The sequence below is a fragment of the Mustela putorius genome, unplaced genomic scaffold, assembly GCF_011764305.1.
Source record: "Mustela putorius furo isolate JIRA1106 unplaced genomic scaffold, ASM1176430v1.1 tig00000577_pilon_pilon_pilon, whole genome shotgun sequence".
In the NCBI taxonomy this organism is placed as follows: Eukaryota; Metazoa; Chordata; class Mammalia; order Carnivora; family Mustelidae; genus Mustela; species Mustela putorius.
The window spans coordinates 7,538,020-7,564,330 of NW_025421421.1; the positions used below are offsets into that span (position 1 = coordinate 7,538,020).

General features: G+C 40.7%; 1 protein-coding gene and 1 long non-coding RNA gene across 3 annotated transcripts in view; one reads left to right on the forward strand and one right to left on the reverse strand.

Moving 5' to 3' along the window:
- Positions 1 to 257: 257 nt before the first annotated feature.
- LOC101685814 (gastric triacylglycerol lipase) lies at positions 258 to 15,131 on the forward strand. Of its 2 annotated transcripts, XM_045081457.1 has the most exons (9): positions 258 to 392; positions 561 to 678; positions 1,451 to 1,649; positions 2,723 to 2,832; positions 7,270 to 7,406; positions 8,911 to 9,057; positions 11,111 to 11,182; positions 11,840 to 11,911; positions 14,760 to 15,131. In XM_045081457.1, the coding sequence occupies exons 1-9, from the start codon at positions 258 to 260 to the stop codon at positions 14,991 to 14,993; spliced, it is 1,224 nt and encodes a 407-aa protein (XP_044937392.1). In that variant the 3' UTR covers positions 14,994 to 15,131. The 2 variants fall into 2 exon arrangements, with proteins under 2 accessions (XP_044937392.1, XP_044937391.1); XM_045081456.1 differs by lacking the exon at positions 11,111 to 11,182.
- Positions 1,382 to 26,311, reverse strand: part of LOC123392441 — a 31,637-nt gene continuing 6,707 nt past the window's right edge. The window contains exons 3-4 of the long non-coding RNA XR_006607160.1: positions 20,641 to 20,755; positions 1,382 to 1,637 (exon numbers count right to left, since the gene is read on the reverse strand). This is a non-coding gene — a long non-coding RNA (uncharacterized LOC123392441). The remainder of the gene's footprint in view (positions 1,638 to 20,640; positions 20,756 to 26,311) is intronic.

Below are 26,311 nucleotides of genomic sequence, written 5' to 3' on the forward strand. Positions count from 1 at the left end.
AAGAACATAATATTATGCCAGACAATTAGAAGACATTTTGATCAATTAAGTTGAGCTCAATATGACTTGAAAACCAAGTAGGAAATGTTCTTAAAAGGCTTCAAGGAGAGTGAAACATGTGAAGCATTAAAATACACATGCTGACCATCACATGTCCCAGTTTACTGCCCAAAAAAGAATATAATCAAACCTTGCATGAAGGTAAAAACTAGCACAGAATACAAGTATTATGAAAGCGTCATAGGCTAACCACTGCCATGGTTTCTTCTGTTTCAGACAAGAGCAAAATGTGGTTGCTATTAACTGTAGCAAGTTTGATATCTGCACTTGGAACCACACATGCTTACTTTGGAAAATTACATCCTATAAGCCCTGAAGTGACCATGAATATTGTAAGTTACCAGAGTTGTGGGGCAGGGAACCCATAGAACCAAGAGCTACTATCATGAATTAGAATCATGGCAAGCTGAAGCTTTTACATGACCAGTCAAGAATAACTTATCTACTTACTAGATGCTTTTAAAAACTCAACTGAAACTAGAAGCTTTGTTTTTCTTCAGAGTCAGATGATCTCCTACTGGGGTTACCCAAGTGAAGAGTATGATGTCATAACGGAAGATGGTTATATCCTTGGGATCAATAGAATTCCTTATGGGAAGAAAAATTCAGAGAATATAGGTATAATCCTCCCTCCCTTCCTTTTTCTCCCTTCTCTTTTCTTCCCTTCATTCCATCCTTGTTTCTTTCCTTCTTCCCTTCCTCCTTTCATTTCTCCCTAAGGACTTCGTGAGTCTTGCTCATTCTAGAAATGAAACCATGATGAAACTTTATCTCTCATCTTCAGAGAGATCACCATGAAGTCAGTGGAATCATGAACAGATAATTATAATGATACATGATAAGTGCAATGCTAGAACTCTGCAGAGGACATTAAACCAGAAGTTCTGATACAGAGGCCTAACTCGGCTGGTGGAGATCAAGGAAAACTTGCTCTAGAAATAATGACTTAGCTGAGTCCTGGAGGATCAGGAAGAGTTAGCCAGGATGTGTGTGACCATGGGGAGGAAAGGGAGGCGATCTGAGGCTCATTTCCTCACTTACAAAAACATTTTATCTTTTTCTCATCGCAGGAAAATTGTGAAGTACAAGGAGAATAAAATTAAGCATGATCACCTATCACTTTACCACTCACAAGCCACTTAAATTAACATCACACTGAATTTCCTCAGAATATAAGTTTCTCAATAGCCTTCCAAGGTTAAACTGCACAATCTGATGCGTTGTGTCACTTGAGAAACCACCACCATAATTAAAATGATATATTCAAATATTCAACTCAATCAAGCAAAACTATTTCATTCTAGTCGTCCGAAAGTCTATATCCTGTCTCCACGTTTATCTGAGAATGAGGAATGAGGATATAAATCTTGGATACAATTTTCTCCCTCAGGCCGGAGACCTGTTGCATTTCTGCAACACGGTTTGCTCACGTCAGCCACAAACTGGATCTCCAATTTGCCCAACAACAGCCTGGCCTTCATTCTGGCAGACGCCGGCTATGACGTGTGGCTGGGAAACAGCAGGGGGAACACCTGGGCCAGGAGAAACCTATACTTCTCCCCAGACTCCGTGGAATTCTGGGCTTTCAGGTAAAGAAAAGGGACAAAGAAAAATGGACAATGAAAAATAAAATCGAGTTTAAAAAGCGTGAGTATTCATGTTTGCCTGTTCCAATCCAGTCCCATTTTAATACATTACACTCTCAGGAGGGAAGAAGCAAGTCTTTTTATTCTAATCCCTTCTTGGATTCTGAGTCCAAGGGTAGCTTTTCCTCCATGATCTCAGTACATGTGATGAGCAGATTCCCTTTTCAAATGGAATGAGTGAAATGACCGAAGCAAGGAAATTTGGTGCCTTAGCAGATTCCAAAAGGAAGATCTATCAAGATTTGGGAGGATATCCAAGCTCAGTTGGGGTTTCAAGAACCCAAGTCACCATCAACAGTGAAGAGGGTGGGAGGGAGTTACTATGGACACCATGGCCAGCTTTTCAAAGGTTTCCTTTCTCCAGCCCTCTCATGCCCCATTCCTAAAAAGTGCTGATGGAGGGGGAAGCAGAAGAGATTTCGGTGGTGCTGCTAAAGCATAGAAAAGTGCTCTGAGTGTTCTAGGGCCTGCAAGGAAGCTCGTGTCTCTGGGGGGGTGAGAAAGAGAGAGAGGTCAGGTGGGATCCGTGGGCCACGCTGAGGCCTTCAGAGCTCACCCTGCGCACAATGAGAAGTCACCGAGCAGTTTCCAAAAAGGCAGTGGCAGAATCCCATTTTCATTTTCCAAAGACCATTTTGGCTGATCTTTGGGGAGTAAAAGAAAGGGCGCTCTGACTCATCTCAATTGACCCCAGATTGTGTACAATCTGTGTACAAATGATGATTAAATCTGACATTCATTTTTAGGGATAGCAAGATTCCCCACCGACAGAGGCTATCTTGTTTGAATTAAGCTGCAGTTGTAATGCTCCATTTCAGAAATGATGTCAGCTCTTGATAAGAAGCCAGCCCCCCCAAAAGCACCTGACACTCTCTCCTGGTCTATAAGCAGCAATGCTTAGAGAAGCCAGTTTTCTATTTTCCCAGAGAGAGGCTTAGCTATAAATAGGCTTGACTTTTAGAAATTATAGCAAGGAAATGTATTCAGTTTTATTTTTGCCTTCGTTTTTCTCACAGCTTTGATGAGATGGCTAAATACGACCTCCCAGCCACGATTGACTTCATTTTAAAGAAAACTGGACAGGATAAGCTGCACTACGTTGGCCACTCCCAAGGCACCACCATTGGTAGGTAAAAGCAGCTGAAGCAGGGGGCTTTTGTTTATACAGACCCCTTCCCAGTGGTTATGCAGGCATGTCGGTCATTGTGCTAACTGCTTTCCATCCATCATATAAAGGAATGGCTACGGACAATCCAATGATATAGGGACAATGATCAAATCTGTTGTATATATGGGGAAATAAGACAGGAGGGGAAATAACTTGTGCAAGGTAACACAGGTAGGACGAATAGGGTACCTCAGATCCCAGCTCAGGCCATCCTACTCCCAAGCCCATAATCTTAGACACTGCACCTCCTGGCCTCTGGACTGGACATCCCATCCACTCAACCACATGAGTGGAACATCTGCAATGTGTCCTAAGAATATAGCAATAAATAAAGGAGATGAAAATTTCCATCCTTGTGCTACAGATACTCTAGCGGGGAGGCAGAGAAAGTAACAAGGGTTATAAAGTAAAATACAGAGTAAGTTAAATAATGGTAGCGTTATGGGAAGCAAATAATCAGGAAAGGCTATAAGGGAGCATCAGAGGGGACACGGCGAGTTCAGATAGAGGATATCCCCAGCACTCTGTGAAGGAGATGGGGGACTGGGGACTGGTGAGTCATGTGTATGCCTGAAAGACTGATGTTCTGGAAAGAGGGAAAAGCAAGTGCAAAGGGCCTGAGGTTGCAGACTTTCAAGGAATGGTGATGAGGTGATTCACTGTGTAGCTGAATCAGACACAAAGCAAGGACGAGATGTGGGCACAGTCTAAGGAGGGCAGACTGTTCAGAGCTTTTGAGATGTTATAGGGATTTCAGGTTTTACTCTAAGTAAAGGGAAACCAGAGCAGAGTTTTGAAGATGGGAGTACCAGGATCTGACCTCAAGGCCCTCAACAGCATTAGAAGTTACACAGTCCCATTAACAGAATCACCCCAGCTGCTGATAAGGAACAAGGGTAGGGGTAGAGGAACCGGTTAAGGGATTCTTAGAGTGACCCACGAGAGGCATGATCATGACCTGGATGCAGGTGGGTAGCTGTGGTGTATGGTTAGGTTCTCGATGTGTTCTGAAAGAGGAACCTATAGGACTTGCCTCCACATTGGATATGGGGCATAAGGGAAAGAAAGGGGTCAAGAATGATGTGAGATTTCTGGTCTGAGCACCTGGAGTTATGGAGATGCCCAGTCCATGGGGGGGATGGCTGTGAGAACAACAGATATGGTCCAGGGGGACAGGGGCTCTGTTTTCTCGCTGTTGGGTGCCGGAAACCTGCTGGAGATCTGAATGTACAAAATGTACGAGAAACCGGGTGCAATAACCAGTAGAGTGAGTTCAGACAGGAAAGGGGAGGAGCCCAAGGAAGAAGCCCGGGCTGCTCTTAGTCTAGAAGATGAGGAGGAATCAGATGAAGGAGCTGGGACATCATGGTGACAGTGCTATGGGGAGCCAGGAGTACCTCATGTTCTGGAAGTCAAGGGCAGAAAGTGTTTCAAGAAGGAGAAGGTGGTCAGCTGTGGAAGAGGCTACTGATGAGTCATGGGAACTGAAGTCTAAGAAGGGACCTTTGGATTTGGCAGCCGGACAGGTGGAGGGACCTTCCGAACAGCAACATCAGAGGAACGGTTGAGATAAAGCATAATCGGGTGAGCTCCCGAGCGCGAGAGAGATAGCTTTAAGGGGAAGGGAAAGGTGGAAGCAGAAGGGGAAGGAGGGGTCACAGAGGAGGAATAATGACATATTTTATGCTAGTCTCTGTTCTCAGCCGATGACTTGATTCCATGCTGGGAATCTAAGTAATCGGTAGGTCCATATATAAACATTGATGCAGGGAAGTGGGTGAAGTTGGTGGTGGGCACGTGGGTCTCATCTATAGAATTTTTAAAAGTTTATTTATTTGAGAGAGAGAAGGAGAAGCAGAATCCTTGCTGAGCAAGGAGCCCGATGCCGGACTCAATCCCAGGACCCTGGGATCATGACCTGAGGAGAAGGAAGATACTTAACCAACTGAGCTAACTCACCTATAAAATTTTAGAGAAAAACGTCATAGGTCATGTCCCCAAGGAGATGAGGACTAGTATTCAGGTTGTTTTATAAATAAACACTGCTAGGGTAAAGGGCAGAAGGCAAGACTGGGCAGAGGGAGCAGCGGGGACGTGACACAGTTCCAAAAAGCTCTCAGTCAATTCTGTATGAGAAGGCTCTTGAGAGTCTCTTGGAGTGGAACCAGGTGGCTGGGCCTTTTTGGCCACTAGTTGACCCCCCCATTCAATGAAGACTACCCGGGGAAGGAATTCTTTAGAATTCTTTGAGAACCATGGATTCTCCTGAGCAAAAGCAAAATCAGACAGGAGTCACAAATTCTCTGCTGCTGGGGTTAAATAAATGCCTCAGACATGAGGAGGAATCTGGGCAGGTACAGCACAGCATGTATCCCACATGGTCAACAATCGAGTCGATATCCTTTTTTTTTTTTTTTTTTTTTTTTTAAAGATTTACTTATTTTAAAGAGAGAAAACATGCACATGCATACGCAGGGACAGGGGCAGAGGGAGAAGGAGAGAGAGAGAATCTCAAGCAGACGTCCCACTGGGCATGGAGTCCCACAGGGGCTCGATCTCATGACCCTGAGATCATGACCTGAGCTAAAACCAAGAGTCAGGTGCTCAACCGACTGAGCCCAGGTGCTCCTCAAAAACCTTTGAGGATCCTTTGTTAAAAAAGGGGAGATATTCTAGATTACCAAAATTGACTCCTTCGATTTCCGAAACCATACAAAAGTTGCATCATTTTGGAGGGAAATCTGCCTTAACTTATGACACACTGCTGTGTTTTGTTTTTTGTTTTTGTTTTTGTTTTTTAAATAACACACACTGAAACAGAGTTTAACTTTTCCTCATTGATCTAGGGTTATAAAATTATTTCCTCAAGATGCAATGCAATGATTTCCTAGGATTTATGGAGATGAGTAAAACTGACACTAAGTTACTCCAAACTACCACTCTTTGGAGTCATTTGAATTTTGAACATTCCATTCTTCTTTGTCACTAATGGATAACATGTCATCACTGTCACCACACACATAGATTTCTGGAAGGTGTTTCTGCTTTGCATTTGCATCTTCTAATCTTCTGTGTACTGGGAAGTCAGATAAGTGTCCCTTTTAGGATTGTGTCACAAGTAGTGTTGTTTATTCTAAGCAAGGAAGTGTATTTTTTTTTAAAGATTCTATTTATTTATTTGACAGAGAGAGATCACAAGTAGGCAGAGAGGCAGGCAGAGAGAGAGAGAGGAGGAAGCAGACTCCCCGCCGAGCAGAGAGCCCAATGCGGGACTCGATCCCAGGACCCTGAGATTATGACCTGAGCCGAAGGCAGTGGCTCAACCCACTGAGCCACCCAGGCGCCCCAAGGAAGTGTATTCTGAGAAGTCACCTGTCCTACCTGTGCTGGGACCTGTAGATACCCACGCAATCTCTTCCTGTGTGATTCTTGCTTTCTCTGGGTGATAGACTGGCTTTAATCTACAGAATTAGGCAATCAGGTAAAGAATCCCTTAGCAAATGCCATTCTTCCTTAAGTAGAATTAGGCAGAGGTAGATGAGGTAAGTGTTCACATTTGAAAGTCTTTTTTTTTATTGTTGTTGTTCAGAACTCTTTTGTCTAATCAATATGCTATTATTAACCATGGGGAGAGATTATCCTATGTAGTTTGATTGTATAGAGTTTAGCTTAATGACTCTTTGATCACATCCCAGTCTACTAATATGCTACCATTCAAAACAGCAATTCATTACAGACAAGAGCTGAGTATATTTATGGAGCATAGATGTTTGAATTATTGTGGCTGGTCTCTTGTCCAGCATTTACAATGTGCTTAGTGTCCTGGTAAATACCTTCTATAATTCACCTCACTTGGTTCCTTAAAAAACCCTATTAAAGCACTCATTTTTAGTCCCATATTTCAGATGAGGAAAATGAGGCTTTCAGTGCTTAGGTGACCTGTCCAAGGTAACAAATCCAATAAACCCCATAGCTGGGATTCAAATCTTGTTTGGTCAGATTTAAAACTTTTTCAATCTTTCCCTTTGCATACCCTCCTCATATGAAGTGCTAATTAATTATCTCACTGTGATGACATGAATCTGAACTCATCAAAATCTGTTTGCAGTATAAGTAATTCTTCCTCACCCCACATGAATCTTAAAATTGGCCTGTTTTCTAAAGTCAGATGAAAGAACTTAATGTTTTACAAGTTCTAGCCTCAGGTTCCTAGAGAGAATCTACAAAAATAAAACAAATATACTAAAATTTGGTCGCTCTGAACAAGCAGAGGTGGTCAGTTTCTCTCTCTTAGTAAACAGCACTCTGTGTAAATCCAAATAATGTCCCACTTGTAAAACACACACACACACACACACACATCTACTTTACTGGTTCCTTGTCGTTCTGTTTCAGGTTTCATCGCCTTTTCTACCAACCCCAAGCTGGCTAAAAAAATAAAAACCTTCTATGCTTTAGCTCCCGTTGCCACCGTGAAATACACCAAAACCCTTCTGAACAAACTCATGCTTCTTCCTTCATTCATGTTCAAGGTATGTGATTCTCTTCAACTGAATCTAAGATGTTGAGTTGTCCGTGGGTCTCAGTGGGACGGAAAGAGAAGGGAAACACGGTACGGACAACCATGCTTCTGGCGAAGAATGGAAATGGGTGGAAGCATGTTTCAGTTCCTGCCTAGCAATGGCTGAATCCCCATGACAGCCACTGAGATCCCCCTTTCTATTCACATCCTTGGTAGCTTTACGTGGGTTAGCGATACCGGGAGTGTCGGTCCCCATCATAGATATTTCGTTTCCTTTGTATGTATGAAAACCACGATTCAGGGAGGGATAAATAAGAACAAAAGGAAGAAAACCAGAAAGGGGAAGGGTAGAAAAGAAAGGGAAGGAGAGGGAAAAGGAGAAAGAGGGGAAGACTCGTGGAGACAAGGACCTTGAGACCCTTCATCAAATGCCCTTGACTTTCAGAACTTTAAAAGGGGTCCCAGAGGGCAGGAGTGTGGGTTGTAATAAACAGGAAATATTAAGTGTCTTGTATAGTAGGCACACACTGGAGGGAACTAATGATCCTTGTTTTCCCAACACTTAATCACCTACTTCTCCCACCTACCTAAACTGACGCATACAGACACCGATGCGCTTCCTTCAGGAGAACACTTTTACTGCAGTCTGTAAAACGTAATGATGCTATTTCCTTCCATGGTTTTGCACTATTCATTTCTTTTCACTTTGAACTAACTTGTGTGTTGAAAGCCCAAGAGACTCTATCTACAGTCAAATTACATATGTAAAGCTTTTGCTCAAAACGTGAAAAATGTGCGATGACTTTGAGTATCATTACCGGCTGCGCTACTGCAGGTGTTTCTTTCCTACTTGGGCTCAGGTTTTCTGATAGGCAACGTAGATAGTTGGTTTAAAAATAATAATTAAAAAGCATTAGACCTTAAGTCAGGGGTTTGAGGCTCGGATCAAGATGGTAGCTTTATAGAATCTGTGAACTTTTTAGTCACTTCTAGGTAAGCACAAGATCTCAACTATTTCTTAGCCTCCTGTTTCCTCTCATATAATATGGGGATAACCCAGGTCTATTTTCCTCAAGAAGATTTAAGGCAAATAATCAAGCTCCCAAGCCTCATTGTCTTTCCAAAGGTTTTCCTGAAAATACAATGGGGTCACCATTTTGGCTTCTGATCTTTTGATGTTTTGTTGCATCACTTATGACATCCTGCCACGTTGTTTTATGATTTTTATTTCATGGCACTTATTAGCCCACCTGGACTGTAACTCTTCGTGTCTTACACATCTCCTCGGCAGCCACTATGTTTCTCAATGGAACAATAAATATTCAATGTTGGTCATCTGCCCTGTCCATTCCCCAACTTTATAGTGGGAATTAAATGAGAAAAAGAATTTGAAATTCCTGAAACAACATAAAGAAATATGAAAATCTCACCAGCCAATTTGCAACTAGACAAATTAATGAGTCTTCTTTGCCACTTCATGTTTACAAAACTGTCCCAATGCTTTTATTTTTCAGCTTGTATTTGGTGACAAAATATTCTACCCACACCACTTTTTTGATCAGTTTCTTGCTACTGAGGTGTGCTCCTGGGAGACGGTGGATCTCCTCTGCAGCAATGCCTTATTCATCATTTGTGGATTTGATACTAAGAACTTGAACATGGTTTGTATGCATTGACATTTTGATTCTGAATATTTTGAGCAATATTTTGAGGACTTGTTCTACCATGACTTAGACATGGTACTTTGAAAAACTAGGAGGAGTGGGGGCCTGGGTGGCTCAGTTGTTTAAGCATCCAACTCTTGATCTCAGCTCAGGGCTTGATCTGAGGGTCATGAGTTCAAGCTCCACGTGGGGCTCCATGCTGGGTATGGAGTCTACTCAAAAGCAAATAAACAAAAAAACTAGGAGTAGCTTCAGAATTGTGTCCGTGCTTTGTAGATAAGCCCAAGGGAAGTCACATCATTGCTCCCAGTTTTGTTCCCTCCAGCTCCCTGCGGTCATGCAAGTGCTCCCTAAAGTAAACAGCATATAGAAAAAATAGTAGGTAGTGAGCTCTACTCACTTCTGACCTCCTAAGTAATTGGTATAATACTTAAATTCTGTGAGGGAAGGCACTGAACCATATATTTTAGCAGGCTTCTCTGCTGATGTCTAAGCATTGACTGAATGTTCTTAATGCTGATAGTCACTCCCATAAATTTTATAAAATTTATTTCAGAGCAACTATTTATGTTAGCTTTTGTCCATACTCTTTATCTAGCTATTTCCATTGTTTTGAATTGGGTTTGGGTTTTAAAAACATATATGAAAAAGTACAGTTATCAAAAGGAGTTAAGAATATAAATTCCAGTGAAGAGCCTAAACTCCAATCCTTTCTTTGGAGCTGAGTTACAATCATCTGTCTTGGTTTCCTTGTCCACCAAGTGTATTAGTGTGGAGATTAAATGAACTAATTTGTGTAAAGTTTAGAGAACATAGTTCAAAGCATATGGCTCATAGGAATTGCATATGTTTTGCTACTAATACTATTATATTTTGACAATTATCCTTACTCCGAATTGTTGGTTAACCAAGTTCATTGACAAGAAGATATAATTCTACCTCCAGGTATCTACTTATTAAACAGTATTTACTAGGACACTACTAAGTCTTGTAGCTATTGGAGACACAATGGTGAAATCACAGATACCTTCCTGCAGTCATGGAAATCAAGGACACCCAGTCCTCTTTCTTAGTGTTGGTCAGAATCTGTGGATATTTTAGAATATATGTGAAAAAGGGAAATTTCCTCCATTTCTGTTTTGGATGGTAAGTAGAAGACTCATCCCTCTGTCTTGCAAGCAAGTCCCTCTCCTTGGCTCTGGGAATGGCTGCCATTTTGTATGTGCAGTATGATGGAACCGTCTACCCTTGTCACACTAAGAAAAGGCAGAACAGATTACTGCATTCCATCTGTGAGAACCTTCTGAGAAAATTCGTAGTGAAATAGAGACAAGGAGCAAAGGGAATTCGAGATTTCATCCTTCCACATGAACATTATGTGCAACGGTATTTCGTTCTTCTATGATGATGGTCAATTTGTTTGACCCTAGCCATGGTCCTCTTTACAGTGGTACTAAGACCCACTATGAACCAGTCTATACAAGCTGAGACATGATTTCAGTTTGTTGTCTGGGGTCTGGTCGCGGTGGATTAGAGCAGTGATAGGATAGCAGGATAGCACAATGATTGTAAATATCTTGTATGTGTATTCTGACTATATATCTGTATATATATATGTCATATATATACATATACATATGACTATCATATATGAGTACACATACACATCTCGCTATATGTGCATACATTACATCTACTGTACTCCGACACTGGGTAGAGAGAAGCGAAAGCTGAGAAGCTAGAGATCTAGAGTAAAATCTCTGGCTCCACCTTGATATGAGCTGCATGTCATTAGACATTTCTCCAAACTTCTCTGAGCCCCGATTTCCATTTTGATCAAAGGGATGATGAGCTGTCCTCATTGAGTGGTGACAAATCAAACAACTGTCTCATGCAATTACGCTTTGCTAACTCTCCAGCAGCATACAACTATGTTGCTTGGCTCCTTTGGTGAACGCTGAATTTAGGCACTTGACCTGGATCACAAAAATTGAAATCTTAGCTATTTTAAGAAACCCAATATACATATGTGTGTGCCTTTGCTTTATAGAGTCGCTTGGATGTGTATCTATCACATAATCCAGCAGGAACTTCAGTTCAGGATGTCCTCCACTGGTCTCAGGCATCATTTCTCAAATGCTCTTAAAACTTCTTTTGTGTGCCTGAACCCCTGGCCCTTTCGTAAAGCACAATCTTGAAATACTCTGTCAAATGCTCTTAGCAGGGAATTTTCCTGGCATGTGGCTGCCAGCTGAAAATAGCTATTCTGTCCATGTAAAAGAAATCCTATGAGGGGCTCCTGGGTGGCTGAGTTGGTTAAGCTTCTGACTCTTGTCTTTGGCTCAAATCATGATCTTGGGGTCATGAGCTCAAGCCCTGCATCAGGCTCCACACTGAACATGGAACCTGCTTAAGATTCTCTCTCTCTTCCTCTCCCTCTGCCCCTCCCCACCCCTCTCGCATGGGTGCATTCTCTCTCTCTAAAAAAAATAAAAATAAAATCCTATGAAAACAATCACTTTGGGTAGCAAAGAAATGAATGATTTCTTTTTTTTATGACTTGGCATGTGAGAAAAAAATTATTTCAAGTAAAGCCACACTTAAACTTGCATAAATATCTGGTCCTGGATGAACAACAGTCTTAACTTTTGGGAAGGAGAAAAATGTTTTTCAAAAATTGTCTAAATTGAAAGTAAACTACCTGGAAGGGTTTGAATTTTGTTTTTCACATAGCAGGGAGAGCTTTTATTTCCTTGTATTATTCATTTCTCTCCATTAGGCTGTAAAATCTGGGGAGTTCCAAGCTTTTGACTGGGGAAGCCCAGCTCTGAACATGCTGCACTTTCACCAGGTAAGCTTCTTAAAGTTGGAATTGTTCACATTTTGAAAGACAAAGATATAAAACTTTAAAGGTGAAATTATAATCATCAGGCATGTGTATTCCAAAGGAATGTTGGTGTCCAGACTCATCCTTAAGGAAATCAGAAAGTAGATGGTAATTTCCTTGGAATCCATGCATTATGCCAGACATCACCCTGTCTCCATACTCTCTCTGTGCACTCACCTCCAGTGGCTGCATTCAGGGTACCGCACCTCCACCTGGGAGAACCTCCTAGAACTCATCCCCCTGCACCTCCTTATACAACCCTGCCCTGGATATCAGCTGCCCACACACGGCCCTCTCCTTTCAGAAGCGCAGTTCACAGATACAACAAGCTGACAATTCAAACTATTTAGGAGATAAAGCTGGAATCTCTGGTCTTCTTAAACAATAGCCCTTCCGGGGTCAACAGCCAGAGAAGTGATGCCATCATATTCCCAGAGATAAGATGTGAGGATGGCGTGCTCGCAGATCAAGGCTGTAGATAATCCTTGGCAGACAGGGGTCTTGTTGGAGAGGCAGACATACTGGCCACCCCCTGCCCTTGTTGCTGCATGAAGAAACCAGGCTTTGGGTCCATCCCATCTGGGGCCCCATAGGCATTCAGACAGCAATTTCTTCATTGCCCCACCCAAATATGTAATGAGAACACATCTGCAAGCCCTCAGGTTAGGGTACACCTGCAGACCATCACTGGCTACATTTGAATGGGAGAGCTACTCTGCAGCTTTCGTGATCTTCTCCCCTTCCTTCTCCTCCCACCCCGGAGTTTCCACCCACGTACTGGCCAAACAGCCCTACTGATTTTCATCTGTTTCCACAACTCGATGTTTAGAAGGGATTTCTATCTCTTCACGACAATATCTCATGTGTAGAGATGTCCCCCTTTTGCAACAATTTTTGATGTCTTCAAAGAGGCACAATCAGATCAAACACCATTGAAAACACATTTTCTCCAATCATCACCTCCTCAAACCCCCAAAACACAGTCATTCTTTGCATCTACATTTCTCCTGGGCTGTACTACCAGTAATCAGTGGCATTCATATTAGGGGACCTGAAATAACAAATCCCAAGCCCACCCTCCCTCCGCCAAGCCATAGAACAACACAGATGGTCTTCAACTAACTGAGCCCTGACACTAAATTAAGAGCCAGAAGGTAACATCTAGAAAACTCTTTGAACAACGGAGCATGAATAAAAGAAGGTAGGTTTATAATTATTATTATGAATATTCTCCACATTTTACCCTTCTTTCCACTAAAATATTAAAATATTATGGAAAATTATAGATGATGAAATATTTTCCTATGACAAAGTTGACTATTATATAAGGTGAGATATGGAAAAATTTCATTTATTGGATTAGTATTCTGCAGAGTAGGATCTAAAAAACCAAAAAAATTCTCTGTGGATAGTGGTAAAATTGGTGATGATTTTCTTATTCCCTTGTCCTGCTTTATAAGCCTCTTTAAAACCTATGTGTAAATGTTGATTTTCTAGAAATAGCAAATGGGACTGACGATAGCTTTTCTCAGAATTGTATCCAATATTTAGTCAAATCAGCCAAGTATTCAACAAAACAACCCCTTCAATGAACTGACTGACCTGCTAACTGACCATACTGGTAAGTCAGTACAAAGCCAAAATAAATGACTCAAGACATTTCGAGATCATATTTTAGAGTGTCTGGGTAGACTATTATAGTTAGAATCCAATTAAATCCACTTTCTTGATTTGGGGTAGAAATTTAAATTTTTAAATTGTAAGAAATGTGATCTAAAGATTTGCTATTCAATGCATGGTCCAGGACCAACCGTATCAGCATTCACCCGGGAATGCAGAATCCTGGCTCTTACCCTAGATGTACCAAATCAGAATCTTCATGTTACCATGATTCCCAGGTGTTTCACAGGCCCTTTCAAGTTTGAGAATCACTGACCTAAAACACTGCAACCACTTTGCTGTGAATGAAGGGGACTTTCTCTGAGCAATCCCTGCTAAGAATCTACTTCTATAACCCAACCATGCCATGTGCAACAACATGGATCAAACTTGAAGGCATTATACTAAGTGAAATAAGTCAGACAGAGAAAGTCACATTCTGTATGTGGAATCTGAAAACAAAACCAACAGCTGAATACACAGATACAGAGGACAGATGAGTGGCTGCCAGCGGCATGGGGTAGAGGGTGGGTGATATGGGTGAAGAGGCACACATTTCCAGTTTATACAATAAAGCCTTGAGGATGTCATGTACAACATGGTGACTACAATGAACAATGCTGTATTGTATATTTGGAAGTTGCCAAGAAAGTAGACCTTAAAGGAACACCTGGGTGGGTCAGTTGGTTGTGCAACTGCTTTTGGTTCCGATCCTGATCCTGGAGTCCCAGGATGGAGTCCTCCATCAGGTTCCGCGCTCTGCAGGGAGTCTGTTTTTCCTCTTGACCTTCCCCCCTCATGCTCTTTCTCTCATTCTCTCTTCAAATAAATAAATAAAATCTTTTAAAAAAAGAGAGACAGAGAAAAAAAAAACTTTCAAGTAGATCTTGAAAGTTCTCATCATAAGAAAAAAAAACTGTAACCATGTGTGTGATGGACAATAACTAGACTTAATGGGGGTGATTATTTCATAATATATGCACCTATTAAAGCATTATGTTATACACCTGAAATTAATACAATGTTATGTGTCAGTACACCTCAACAGAAAAAATCATCAACCAGTGCAATATCCTCTAGCCAAGAAATAAGTATTGGGGTTTAAAGTGCAGTTACTTATAAACACTGGGGTTCTTTCTCTCTTATGTTTTAGCCCACACCTCCCTACTACAACTTGATGGACATGCACGTACCAATTGCAGTGTGGAACGGAGGCAATGACTTGCTGGCTGACCCTCGAGACGTTGACCTTCTGCTTTCCAAACTCCCCAACCTCATTTATCACAGAAAGATCCCTCCTTACAATCACTTGGATTTTATCTGGGCCATGGATGCCCCTCAAGTACTTTACAATGAAATCGTTTCTATGATGGGAGAAAATAACTAGTACTTCCCCATTTAAAGACTTAACCACTTATTGTTCCAAAATAAGTTCTTCTCTCACACATGGTTTTCTACTGTGTTTGGGATTCAGTGACTCTTTCTGTAATTTTCACTTCAGAAATAAATCAGCATCAACAATCTATCCAGTTGTCATTTTTGATCTCAAGTAAGTTTTATATGTTTTGTTTTTCACTTAAGATGGGTCTGGAAACACTTGAAAGGACACATTCCTGGGGAGGTGAAATGTCTCTTCCAGTCTTCCCATTCCAGTGATGATCTAAACTCAACATAGATTGTTAGACATGAGTCATGAGTGTTGCCAAAAGGCCGTTGTTGGATTGAATACTGAACCCTCTGGTGTATGCTTGAGATCGAGTACACTGCTTTCTACTTGCTGAAGCTCATTTTCTCCCTCTGTTCGCTGCTGATATTCCTTGCCGTTTTGCATATTTAATCCCATGAAAAGACAAATTAAGCTATCAGCTGAATGAAAGTCAGCTCACTTTCACTTCCTAGAGGGAAGAGGCAACAAGCAATAGGGAGCCATCGTTCTGGAAGTTGGGGTACAAAGTGTGTCCTTCATCCCTCCTGCTGTTCTACCCCCATCCCTAGACCTTGACCACAGAACATGGGACAGCGAGCCAAAAGATTTTTACGTCACTGCCACCATTCTGGCACCCACAGGATCCAGAAACTCTGCCACTGGTAAATTTCAGTCAGAAGATACAACTGCCGCCAGTTGGTGCACTCGCCCCCCAGAATGGCTCCTCCAAATTTCTAGACTCTCCAGTAATTTCCCTGAGAAATTCCATCAACCCTGTAATAGTGTGACCTCATATTTTATAAATTAAGCTTTTTGGGTCACATGTTTCATGCTATAAAATACAAATGAGATCAAGACTATCTTGTACTACCCACATCTCATGGTGAAGCATAGTGAGTATTCACAAAAATCTGTTAACGATTTTTATTACACTGCCACATCCCTTAACCTTTGCTAGAAAGCCTGAAGCCTTCTTGTTTGTTTTACCCCCCTTTATTTCAAAAGTGGCAATAAGAAATTGCTTTAAAAAGATCGTTTGAAAGTCTATTTCAATGAACTTTGACGGCGGGCTTTAAGAAACTGACATGAGAATCTCAGGGAGTAACGACCAATATTCATGGTGGTGGAGAAGGTTAAGGAGGCATCCTTCTCAAGAAAACAACAATCACCCCTGGGGATAAAAATATATGTTTATAAAAAATAAAAAATTAAAAAAAAAAGAAAACAACAATCATTCTACTTGTATAGTCTCCTGCACTTTTGTAGCTAACTACCTTTCTTCTAGTCTGCATTTAGAAAACATGGGCAACTTTGGTTTTAGTTGTTGGATCAGGAGGGAGACAAACCATAAGTGACTCTTAATCTCACAAATCAAACTGAGGGTTGCTGGGGGGAGGGTGGGAAGGAGAGGGTGGTGGGGATATGGACATTGGGGAGGGTACGTGCTATGGTGAGTGCTATGAAGTGTGTAAGCCTGACAATTCACAGACCTGTACCCCTGGGGCTAATAATACATTATATGTTAATAAAAAATAAAAAATTTAAAAATTAAAAAAAAAACCAAAGCCACAAGTAAATATATTTGTTCCAACAGAAGCTCTGCTCATGTTCCTCATTCCTAAATTCAAACTGTCGGCCTCTCAGCTGATCTTCAAGGACTCATTTCTCTAGCTATTACCTTGCTCCCATATTGACTTGAAGCAAGTTTAAGATGTTACCTTTTTCACCCATGAGTATTTCAGATTGTATTTCTAGAAGATCAAGTCACTTTTTTGTAACCTAACAAAACCATTATCACATCCAAAATATTCTTAATATCATTAAACTTCCAGTCAGGGTTCAAATTTCCAAATGTGTCATCAAGTGTCAAAGTTTTACACAGTTTGTTTAAATCGGAATCCAAATAAGCTCTTTGCCTTGTTTTTGTTGCTGTTGGTTATTTTTAAAAGATTTTATTTATTTATTTGACAGAGAGAGAGAGAAAGAGAGGGAACGCAAGTAGGGGAAGCGGGAGAGGGAGAAGCAGGCTCTCCGCGGAGGAGGGATCCTGATGTGGGGCTCGATCCCAGGACCCTGGGATCATGACCTGAGCTGAAGGCAGACGCCTAATGACTGAGCCACCCCAGGCTGCCCAGCTCTTCACCTTGTATTGGTTGATCTGCCTTTTATCTCTTTAGGTCTGTAGGTCATCTGCCCCCCTTCTTTTTAGTTCTTGAATTTTTTGGTTATTGTTGTTAATGACACTGTGTCTTTGGCTTGTAATTTCTTACCACTGAGATTTTGCTCATTACAGACCAGTTGTATTATTTAACATGTTCCTCTCCACTTCACAATTCCCATAAGTCAGGATTTCTAACTGCAGCACTATGGACATTCTATTTGCCAGATAATTATGCCCAGAGGATCCTGGGCATCCCAGGATTTAGTAGCACCTCTAGCCTCGCCCACCAGGTGTCAGTGGCGTATGCACCCGAATGAGTGACAACTAAGAATGTCTCCAGATATTGGGGCGCCTGGGTGGCTCAGTGGGTTAAGCCGCTGCCTTCGGCTCAGGTCATGATCTCAGGATCCTGGGATCGAGTCCTGCATCAGGCTCTCTGCTCAGCGGGGAGCCTGCTTCCTCCTCTCTCTCTCTGCCTGCCTCTCTGCCTACTTATGATCTCTCTCTGTCAAATAAATAAATAAAATCTTAAAAAAAAAAAAAAGAATGTCTCCAGATATTGCCAAATATCACCGTAAGGGAAAAACTGAACCTCCTCCCTACCAAGAACCATTTTTATTAATTATATATAACCTTGAGCACATCGAGATCTTTTTTGGAAAAGCTACTTCAGAGATGATATTGTGTTTCTTTAGAACGAGAATCATAACGCAGAACAGCTCATCACTGACGATGTCGGTAGCCATGTCTTTGCAGCATCCGGATTCAGGTGTTCATTAGGGTTTAGGTTTAGGGTTTAGGGTTTTCTTAGCTGGGATATTTCCACAGGAGAAAAGTTTCTTCATGTACTATTTGGCTGCTGAAAATATATGACTCTTTCCTTCTTTCAATTTCCAAAATTAATTTTCCTTCTTTTAGTATCATAATCCATTTGTGATCCTTTGCGTATTTGATGTGTTTCAATGCAAGGCAATAAATGATTCCCTTCTATTGCTTGTGAGAGCCTCTGTGAATGGCTCCAGTGTCCTTGTGTCCTAACTGTCCTCTTGTGCATTTGCCTTCCCTGCTCTAGAATCAATTATTTTTCCAAGAAGTCCTGCTCCTTTTAGGAAGGAACCATATAGTACTAGTGATGGTGATCATTGTTACTGGGTTGGTCATTGTTTTGAGTTTTGTTTCAATGAAGAGAGCTAGGCATTTTTTTTTTTTTTAACTGCATCATGTAGTGCCTGGGTGGCTCGGTCAGTTAAGTGTCCAACTCTTGGTTTCAGCTCAGGTGATGATCTCAGGATCATGATGTTGAGTTCTGCATCTGGCTCTGCACTCCTTGCAGAAATCTCCCAGAGATTCTCTCCTTCTCCCTCTGCCCCTTCCCCCTTCCACACTCTCTAAATAGATAGATAGACAGATAGATAGATAAAATCTTTAAGATAAAAATATATCAGGTGTTCATATTCATTTTTCTGTCAATTTTTAAACAAATATTAGCTCTTCATCTCCTTCTCCAGCGTATCTATGAACACATAATGCTTGAACTGTTGCAGTAGCAACTGAAATGGTCTTCCTTTCTCTAGTCTCTCTGCTTAATATTCCAAATTGATTCCTAAGATCCTCTCCATTCTTCAATTTCTTAAATTCAAATTCTACAACCTGCATACCAAGTCCTTCTAAGTCGAGAGTTACTTATCAATACTCTCTCTTCCCCATCTACTTTAACCAGTAGCCTTCCTTCTAGTCAAATCATCTCTTCCTTATGCCTCCAATACACCTCCCAACTTGCACCTTCATATTGTTCCTCACATTCCCCTCCAAAATTCTTCCTATTTGGGGGTTGCAAGTAGGTGTCTATGTTCTGCGCATAACTCGCATGAAGACCAATTTTAAGAAACAGATAAGCATGTTGTCATTGACAACTTACGAGAAATAATGTGATTCCTGTTTTTATACATCATGGTATTTTAAAATTTAAAGATCTAAGCAACTACCCACTTTAATCCCAACATTCTCCCAGTGAGGCTACTGGAGTTCACAGGGATGAGTCCTTTAATAAACATCATTCAATAGGCACCATCAGGGCTGAAAGCCACATACCCTACTCCAAGGATTCTTCTCTTTTTGCCGCACAAAGCTGACATAAACAGCTCTGTTATGCTGCTAGAGTTACCTGAGGGATAGAGTTATCTGAGGAAAGGAATGAGGGAACTGCTGAGGATTTTGTGAAGCCTCATTCAGGGTCACACTGGGTATCTGAGCTCCTAAGCTTGACACACATATCTGGTGAGAGAAAAATGCCAGCTGAATGTCATCTTTCTCTGAAAGTGTGAAGTAAACTAGCAGTAGCTGGGTACACATTAGGATGAGAAAGAAGAGTGGAGCCTGGGTGGCTCAGTCGGTTGAGGGTCTGACTCTTAGTTTTGGCTCAGGTCATGATCTCTGGGTCATGATCTCAGGGTTGTGAGATCAAGCCCCGTGTGTCAGGCTCCGCACTCAGCCGGGAGTCCGCTTGGGATTCTCTCCCTCCCCTTCTGCCCCTCTCCTCGCTCAGGCTCACTCTTTCTCACTCTCTCTCAATTAAATAAAAAAATATTTTTTTAAAAGATGAGAAATAAGTGGAGCCAGGAAATAGTCAAGAGAGCAAGACATTGAAGGTACGGAAAGGGATTTGAACCTCCAGATACAAACCTCACCTGCTTTGCCCTATTTCAACATGGCCAACTCAGAGACTGTAAAAGCCATAAGACCCAAATCAAAAGGGAAAAGCATTTAAGGGCTACAAGTAAGATGCCATTCTAGAATTTTCTTTTGAAAGCAACACACAGACACACATAAATACAAATGAGATGAGCTATCCGCTCAAATAACCCACCCTACAAAGTAGTTTTCAAATAGGCTGCCGATAATAACAGTAAGTCCAAAACCTCATCAAGAATATTAAATCAAAAGCTCAAATGAACTATAAAACAATTTAAGGCATCTTAACACGCTGATGTTGTGATAAGGTCCCTACAGTAAGTAGGGATATATATGAGTATATATATATAAATATGAGTATATTCTAGTCCCTTTCCAGGTAGAGAAGGATATATGCATTTTCAAGCAGGGTAATAAAATTGTAAACATGAACTAAGACATCAGCTTGACTGGAGTTCAAGTATAGATCAATGATGTATTTTATGGGAAAAGGTGTTCTCTTCCCAAGACTCAGTTTCCTCCAGTGGAAATAATGAAAGTACGTAATTCATGGAGTCGTGATGATATCTGTATTCATTTATTGAACAAATATCTATTGCACAGCCTCTCTATGCCAGACATTCTAATATAGCTAGGGTATGATCCCTGGTACCACCCAATCAATATTACTTATTAATATTTTGATAGCTCCAAGGCACTATTAAGATCATTTTCCTTGGCTCTTATGTCCCAGACAAACTTCTTACAGTAATTTACCTTCAATGTAGAACAACTACTGGGGCACCTGGGTTGCTAAGTTGGTTGGGTGTCCAACTCTTGATCTCAGGTTTGAGTCCAAGCCTGGCATTCGGCTCCACACTAGGCACACAGCCTACATAAAATAATAATAATATATTTTTTTAAAGCTCCTGAAAGGGAAATGCAAATCAAAATCACAGTGAGATACCATCTTGCACCAGTTGGAATGGGTAGAATTAACAAGTGAGGAAACGAGAGATGTTGATGAGGAAGCAGAGAAAGGGGAACCCTCCTACACTGTCGGTGCAAGCTGGTACAGCCACTCTGGAAAATGATACGGAGTCTCCTCAAAAAGTTAAAAATAGAGCTACCCTATGACTCAGCAAATGCACTACTGGATATTTACCCTAAAGACACAAATGTAGTGATCCAAAGGGGCACAGGCACCTGAACGTTTATAGCAGCAAAGTCCACAATAGCCAAACTATGGAAAGAGCCCAGATGTCCATAAACAGATGAATGGATAAAGAAGACACGGTGTATATATATATACAATGGAATACCGTGCAGCCATCAAAACCCCAAAATCTTGCCATTTACAAAGATGTGGATGGAACTAGAGGGTGTTATGCTAAGCGAAACTGGTCAATCAGAGAAAGACAATTATCACATGATTTCACTGATAAGAGGAATTTGAGAAACAAGACAGAGGATTATAGGGGAAGGGAGGGAAAAATGAAACAAGATGAAACCAGAGAGGGAGACAATCCATAAGAGACTCTTAATCTCAGGAAACAAACTGAGGGTTGCTGGAATGGAGGTGGGTGGGAGGGATGGGGTGGCTGGGGGCAGACACTGGGGAGGGCATATGCTATGGTGAGTGCTGTTAACTGTGTAAGACTGATGATTCACAGACCTGTATCCCTGAAACAAATATTATAGTATATGTTAATTTGAAAAAAACAAACAACAACAGCAACAAAAAAAGCTCCTGCAAGACAGACTCACTACTAAGTGAGAAGCCCATAGAGCAGCCACGGTAAGTGCTGGATCTATTACATAACAGGTAAGTTCTCTGTACACATAAAGCATTGATATTCTGGCATATCGGGTCTTTTCTGTGATTTTGGTTAGCATAAATCCTTTCTTCAAAACCTGATAATCTTTAAGTAAACTGATGAAGTCATAATAATAAAAACAGAAAACTCGGGGCGCCTGGGTGGCTCAGTGGGTTAAAGCCTCTACCTTTGGCTCAGGTCATGATCCCAGAGTCCTGAGACCCAGCCCCCCATCAGGCTGTCTTCTCCACAGGGAACCTGCTTCCTCCTCTCTCTCTGCCTGCCTCTCTGCCTACTTGTGATCTCTGTCTGTCAAATAAATAAAATATTAAAAAAATATATAAACAAACAGAAAACTGAAGTTTCTGCACAATTATGGAGCCAAGTTAGACTCAGTCTTAGGAACCAGCTGGCCTCCATCTGATTATTTTGTTTTAATAGTTACTCACATTTTACATTTCTTAATGAATTATCTCTCTCTGAATTCAGACATTCTTATGTAATTATTTCAAGGTGTATTTCCAAGACTGAAAAACATTTGGAAACTTCTTTCTTTTTCCTGCTTTCATTTGGTTTGCCTGCTCATTCTTCCCAGCTTCTCCTCTATCATATCACCCAGTTGGCTCTCCAAACCAAGGCTCCTTATCTTGCCATATCTGTGAGCTCAGCTTTTAAGAGAAGCATTAACACTTTTTTGAAGTTCCTCAATTTAAGGTCTCCCCAGCAATCCACTACTTTTTATCGAAGTGAATACAATTTGTGGATTCCAGTAGATTCAAGAGCACCAGACCACCTCGCTTACCATCACTGTGTTGTGCGATTTGTGTCACTGTAGCGAGGTCAGTCCCCACTAAGTACAGAGAACTGAGTGGCTCTGTTTGTGAATCCTTATCTCCTTACCTTCACATTAGATCAGCTTATGGAACACGGAAGAATATATGCACATTCTATGTATGTCTAAAAATATATATGAGTATATTTACAAATGCATGTTATATATTGTATATGTGTATATCTGTTTTTACATAATAAACGTTGTATAATATACATGTACTTATAATGCATATATTTATACACACCTATACTCCTTAGAATATGTGCACAAAGACACAGGCACACAGTCAGAAATAATTACTTTCCCTTGAATAAATATTCTGCCAAACAATTTTAATTATCTAAGCATTAATATACCCTTTCTAGTGACCTTAAGATTCCGTGTTTCAAACGTTCATTTTGAAGCATCTCATCACAAAATGTGGCTGAATTTATCAAACAGGCCAAAATGGATCTATTAGGTTAATTTTTTTAAAAGCTTCTTGGTCTATGAAACCTGTACTGCTTGTGAAAAATATTTATATTCATTCAATAAGCCTAAGTTACATACAATATGTAATATTCGTATTCACTTAACAAATATTTATGTTCAATAAAAAATTACAGAGCTCAACACTGTTCTAGGGGAAGGAACAAAAAATAAGGAACAATAAAACTTACATTTTCATGGTAAAACTTGGTAATGAATTATAAACAGATGTATATTATGGTATCAGGTCATAGTAATCACTGATAATAAAGATATAGCAGGTGTGGGAGTAGGAAGGACACAAGGTACTATGTTAAACAGAGCAACCAAGAGAGTCCCCTGTGGGAAGTGACACCAGAGCAGAGAATGGACCAAAATGAGAGAGATGCCATTTATTTGAGCATCTGGTTCACAAGCTCTACACCATCAAGGATGGAGAGGGTCTTAAAGGTAGCAAGTTAGCCTGCCACAAGGTCATCAATGCTGGGAAAAGATAAGAAATTCCCAAGTCAGAGACAAAGGACTGTGTTACTCATAGCACAGCAGACCTCACGACCTCCACCTTGCCCTTGGTCTCCAGCCCTGGGAAGATGTGAAAGCTGACCCAGGTCAATGTTGCCCATTGCCATTGAATGGGTCTATGACATAAAGAGGAACCCCAAGCATAGGGAACTCCCAATCTTATGAAGGGGGCTGCTAGACAACCTATCCAGTCCCTGCTCCAGAGAGGGACCCTGTCTTTATTTTACTGGTCCGCAACAAACCTGCCCCATATCCTACCAGAGATACTACCTCTGTTTTCTTTTCTTTTTTTCTTTTTTTTTTTTTTTTACTACCTCTGTTTTCTAAGGCTATGCAAGCATCCTTGAAAAGAATCCGAAACAAAAACTGATCTGAGATGTGCAGACATGTCCGGGAGAATAGTCTCCTCATGTCAGCTTTCAACAAACACCAGAATCACCGGGAAGCTTGTTCCAACACATATTGCTAGGATTGACCCCCAGCGCTCCTGATTCAGTCTGTCTGAGGCAAGTCTCAGTGCTTGCATTCCCTAAAGTTCCCGGGAGATAGTGATATTGCTGATCAGGAATCCACACTTTGAAAATCACTGCTTTAAGTCTGTTAAACGGACCGTGTTTTGTTGTGTTGTCCCTGATTCGCTTCCATTTCGCTCTGCTTTATAATCAGAAAATCACGATTCTAAATTGCATCTGCATCTTGGGATCTTTCATTCCATTAAATCTGGTAAGTAGTTTTGCTTATTAGAAACCATTCTCATATCTTATAATGTGGCTCAGCTCACTGACTTTTATACTCTATTCCAGACATGAAACAAAGGAGACAGTTGCAATAATAGAGAAAAAAAGAATCCTCTGTTTACAAAATTACCTCAGTACTCTTATAATCTGAATAGTAACCTTGTGCCTAGAGTTGATATTAAGGACATTCCAGTTTTTAGCTACAAGATGCCTTGATGGAAACGCAGATGTCTGCATTGTCTAAAGAGCACTGATCTGCACCTACACTTGGTTACTGCAGCTCTAAAAATTCTTTTAGGTCAAAATTGATATTTAAATGACCTAATAATATTAGATATTTGAGATTACGAACATGTCCATAAAGCTATACCATTAACACATAAATATGCCTTACGGCTATGTCAAAATGGTCTCAACCACTGCAGTGTTTTGTTGTTATAGCTCGAAAATCTAACCGTTGTATGAAATTAATTCCATAAAGCGCACAGACATGCAGTTTATTCTTATGAGAAAATCACTCACTCCTATTTAAAATATGTTCACATTCACCATCTATTTTAACAAAGAAATTTTGTAGGAATTATCGCATTACCCAAATTTAACACTAGAATGTAGATTTGAAGATTTGCTTTCAGTTCCTCTTAACCCAAGGATTGACATTATTTCACCTATAGATGGCGCTTGTGCCCATATTACTTAGCATTGTAGTAAAAATTGTGAAAAAGTTTTCTCTTAAAAAAAAAAGTTGGCAATAAGTATTAGAGCAGTTCACAAACAAAAAGTAGGGCAAACTCTCACTTTATATATGACATCACAATTCCCGCAAAAATACTACAAAATCGACAATATATCAAGGATGCAGAGAATAAATTGTGTGTGCATATTCTCCCTCTCCCTGCAAACAGTGGAAGCGGGATTTGAACTCAGGTAGGCTTGACCCTAGTTTGTCAGTATCTCATACCAAACACCAAGTCCTAATACACATAAATCCTTCTCATGATGCTCTGCTACAAAGTACATTTTTGCCTTTGTTACCATGCTTCCCTCTTTGTGTTGGACCTCAGGGATGTGTAACAGTTTTTATCACAGCTTCTCCCTCTGCCCCTCCCCCAGGCTCATGCTCTCTCTCAAACTCCCTTAAATAAATGAATGAAAGATTTTTAAAAATGACTTTTTAAAAAGTTTTCAAGCCCCCAAACTGAGAAAGTAGTGGAGCCCCCAAAGATCTCTCAGCCAACCTATCCATATTTCATCTTAAATCCCATGGCCAATTTTATTTCATCTCTACTCCCAACATAATGAGCAACAGATTGTTTTAAAGCAAACTTCCAGACATCATATCATTTCATCTGGAAATGTTTTATGATGTAGATCTAAAGCATAAAGAATTTTTTTAGAACATAACCCCAATGTCAGTAACACCTCTAAAAACCAAGCAAATAATGAATTCCTTAATAATATCAAATATCCATGCAATGTTCACACTTCTGTGATTGTCTCATAAATGTATTTTTTATAGTTTGTCCAAATCAGAATAAACATTTCCATATACTGCATTTGTTTTATAGGCATCTTAAGACTCCACGTGGGACACCTGGGTGGATCACTTGGTATAGCATGGGATTGCTGATCTCAAGGTCATGTGTTTGAGTCCCATGCTGGGTGTAGACATTACTTTAAAAACAAACAAACAAAAAGACTCTATCTACACCAGCTTCCTTCCTGTTTTCTTATTTCTTTATGCCTGTATGTTTACTGATGGCATCCCCCAATCCCAATAATGTAATTTATCCTTGAGAATACTCTCTATTGATTCCTTTTCTGTAGAGTGCAATCTGTTTCCTCTAAGACAGTGAGTATATCCAATTTGTATTCCCATTTTACCTTTCAATGATTATCTTCTTTCCCCAAATGGCCATGTTAAACTCAGTCTATCCAAGCACTATACCCCTAATCCAGTTCCACCCCTCAGTCCCTCCCAGCAATCATCTCCTCCCACACCACATCCACACCACAAAGCTCCCATCCTCAACCTCACACCTGGGCTGGAATACCTAAGGCTCCTTTTT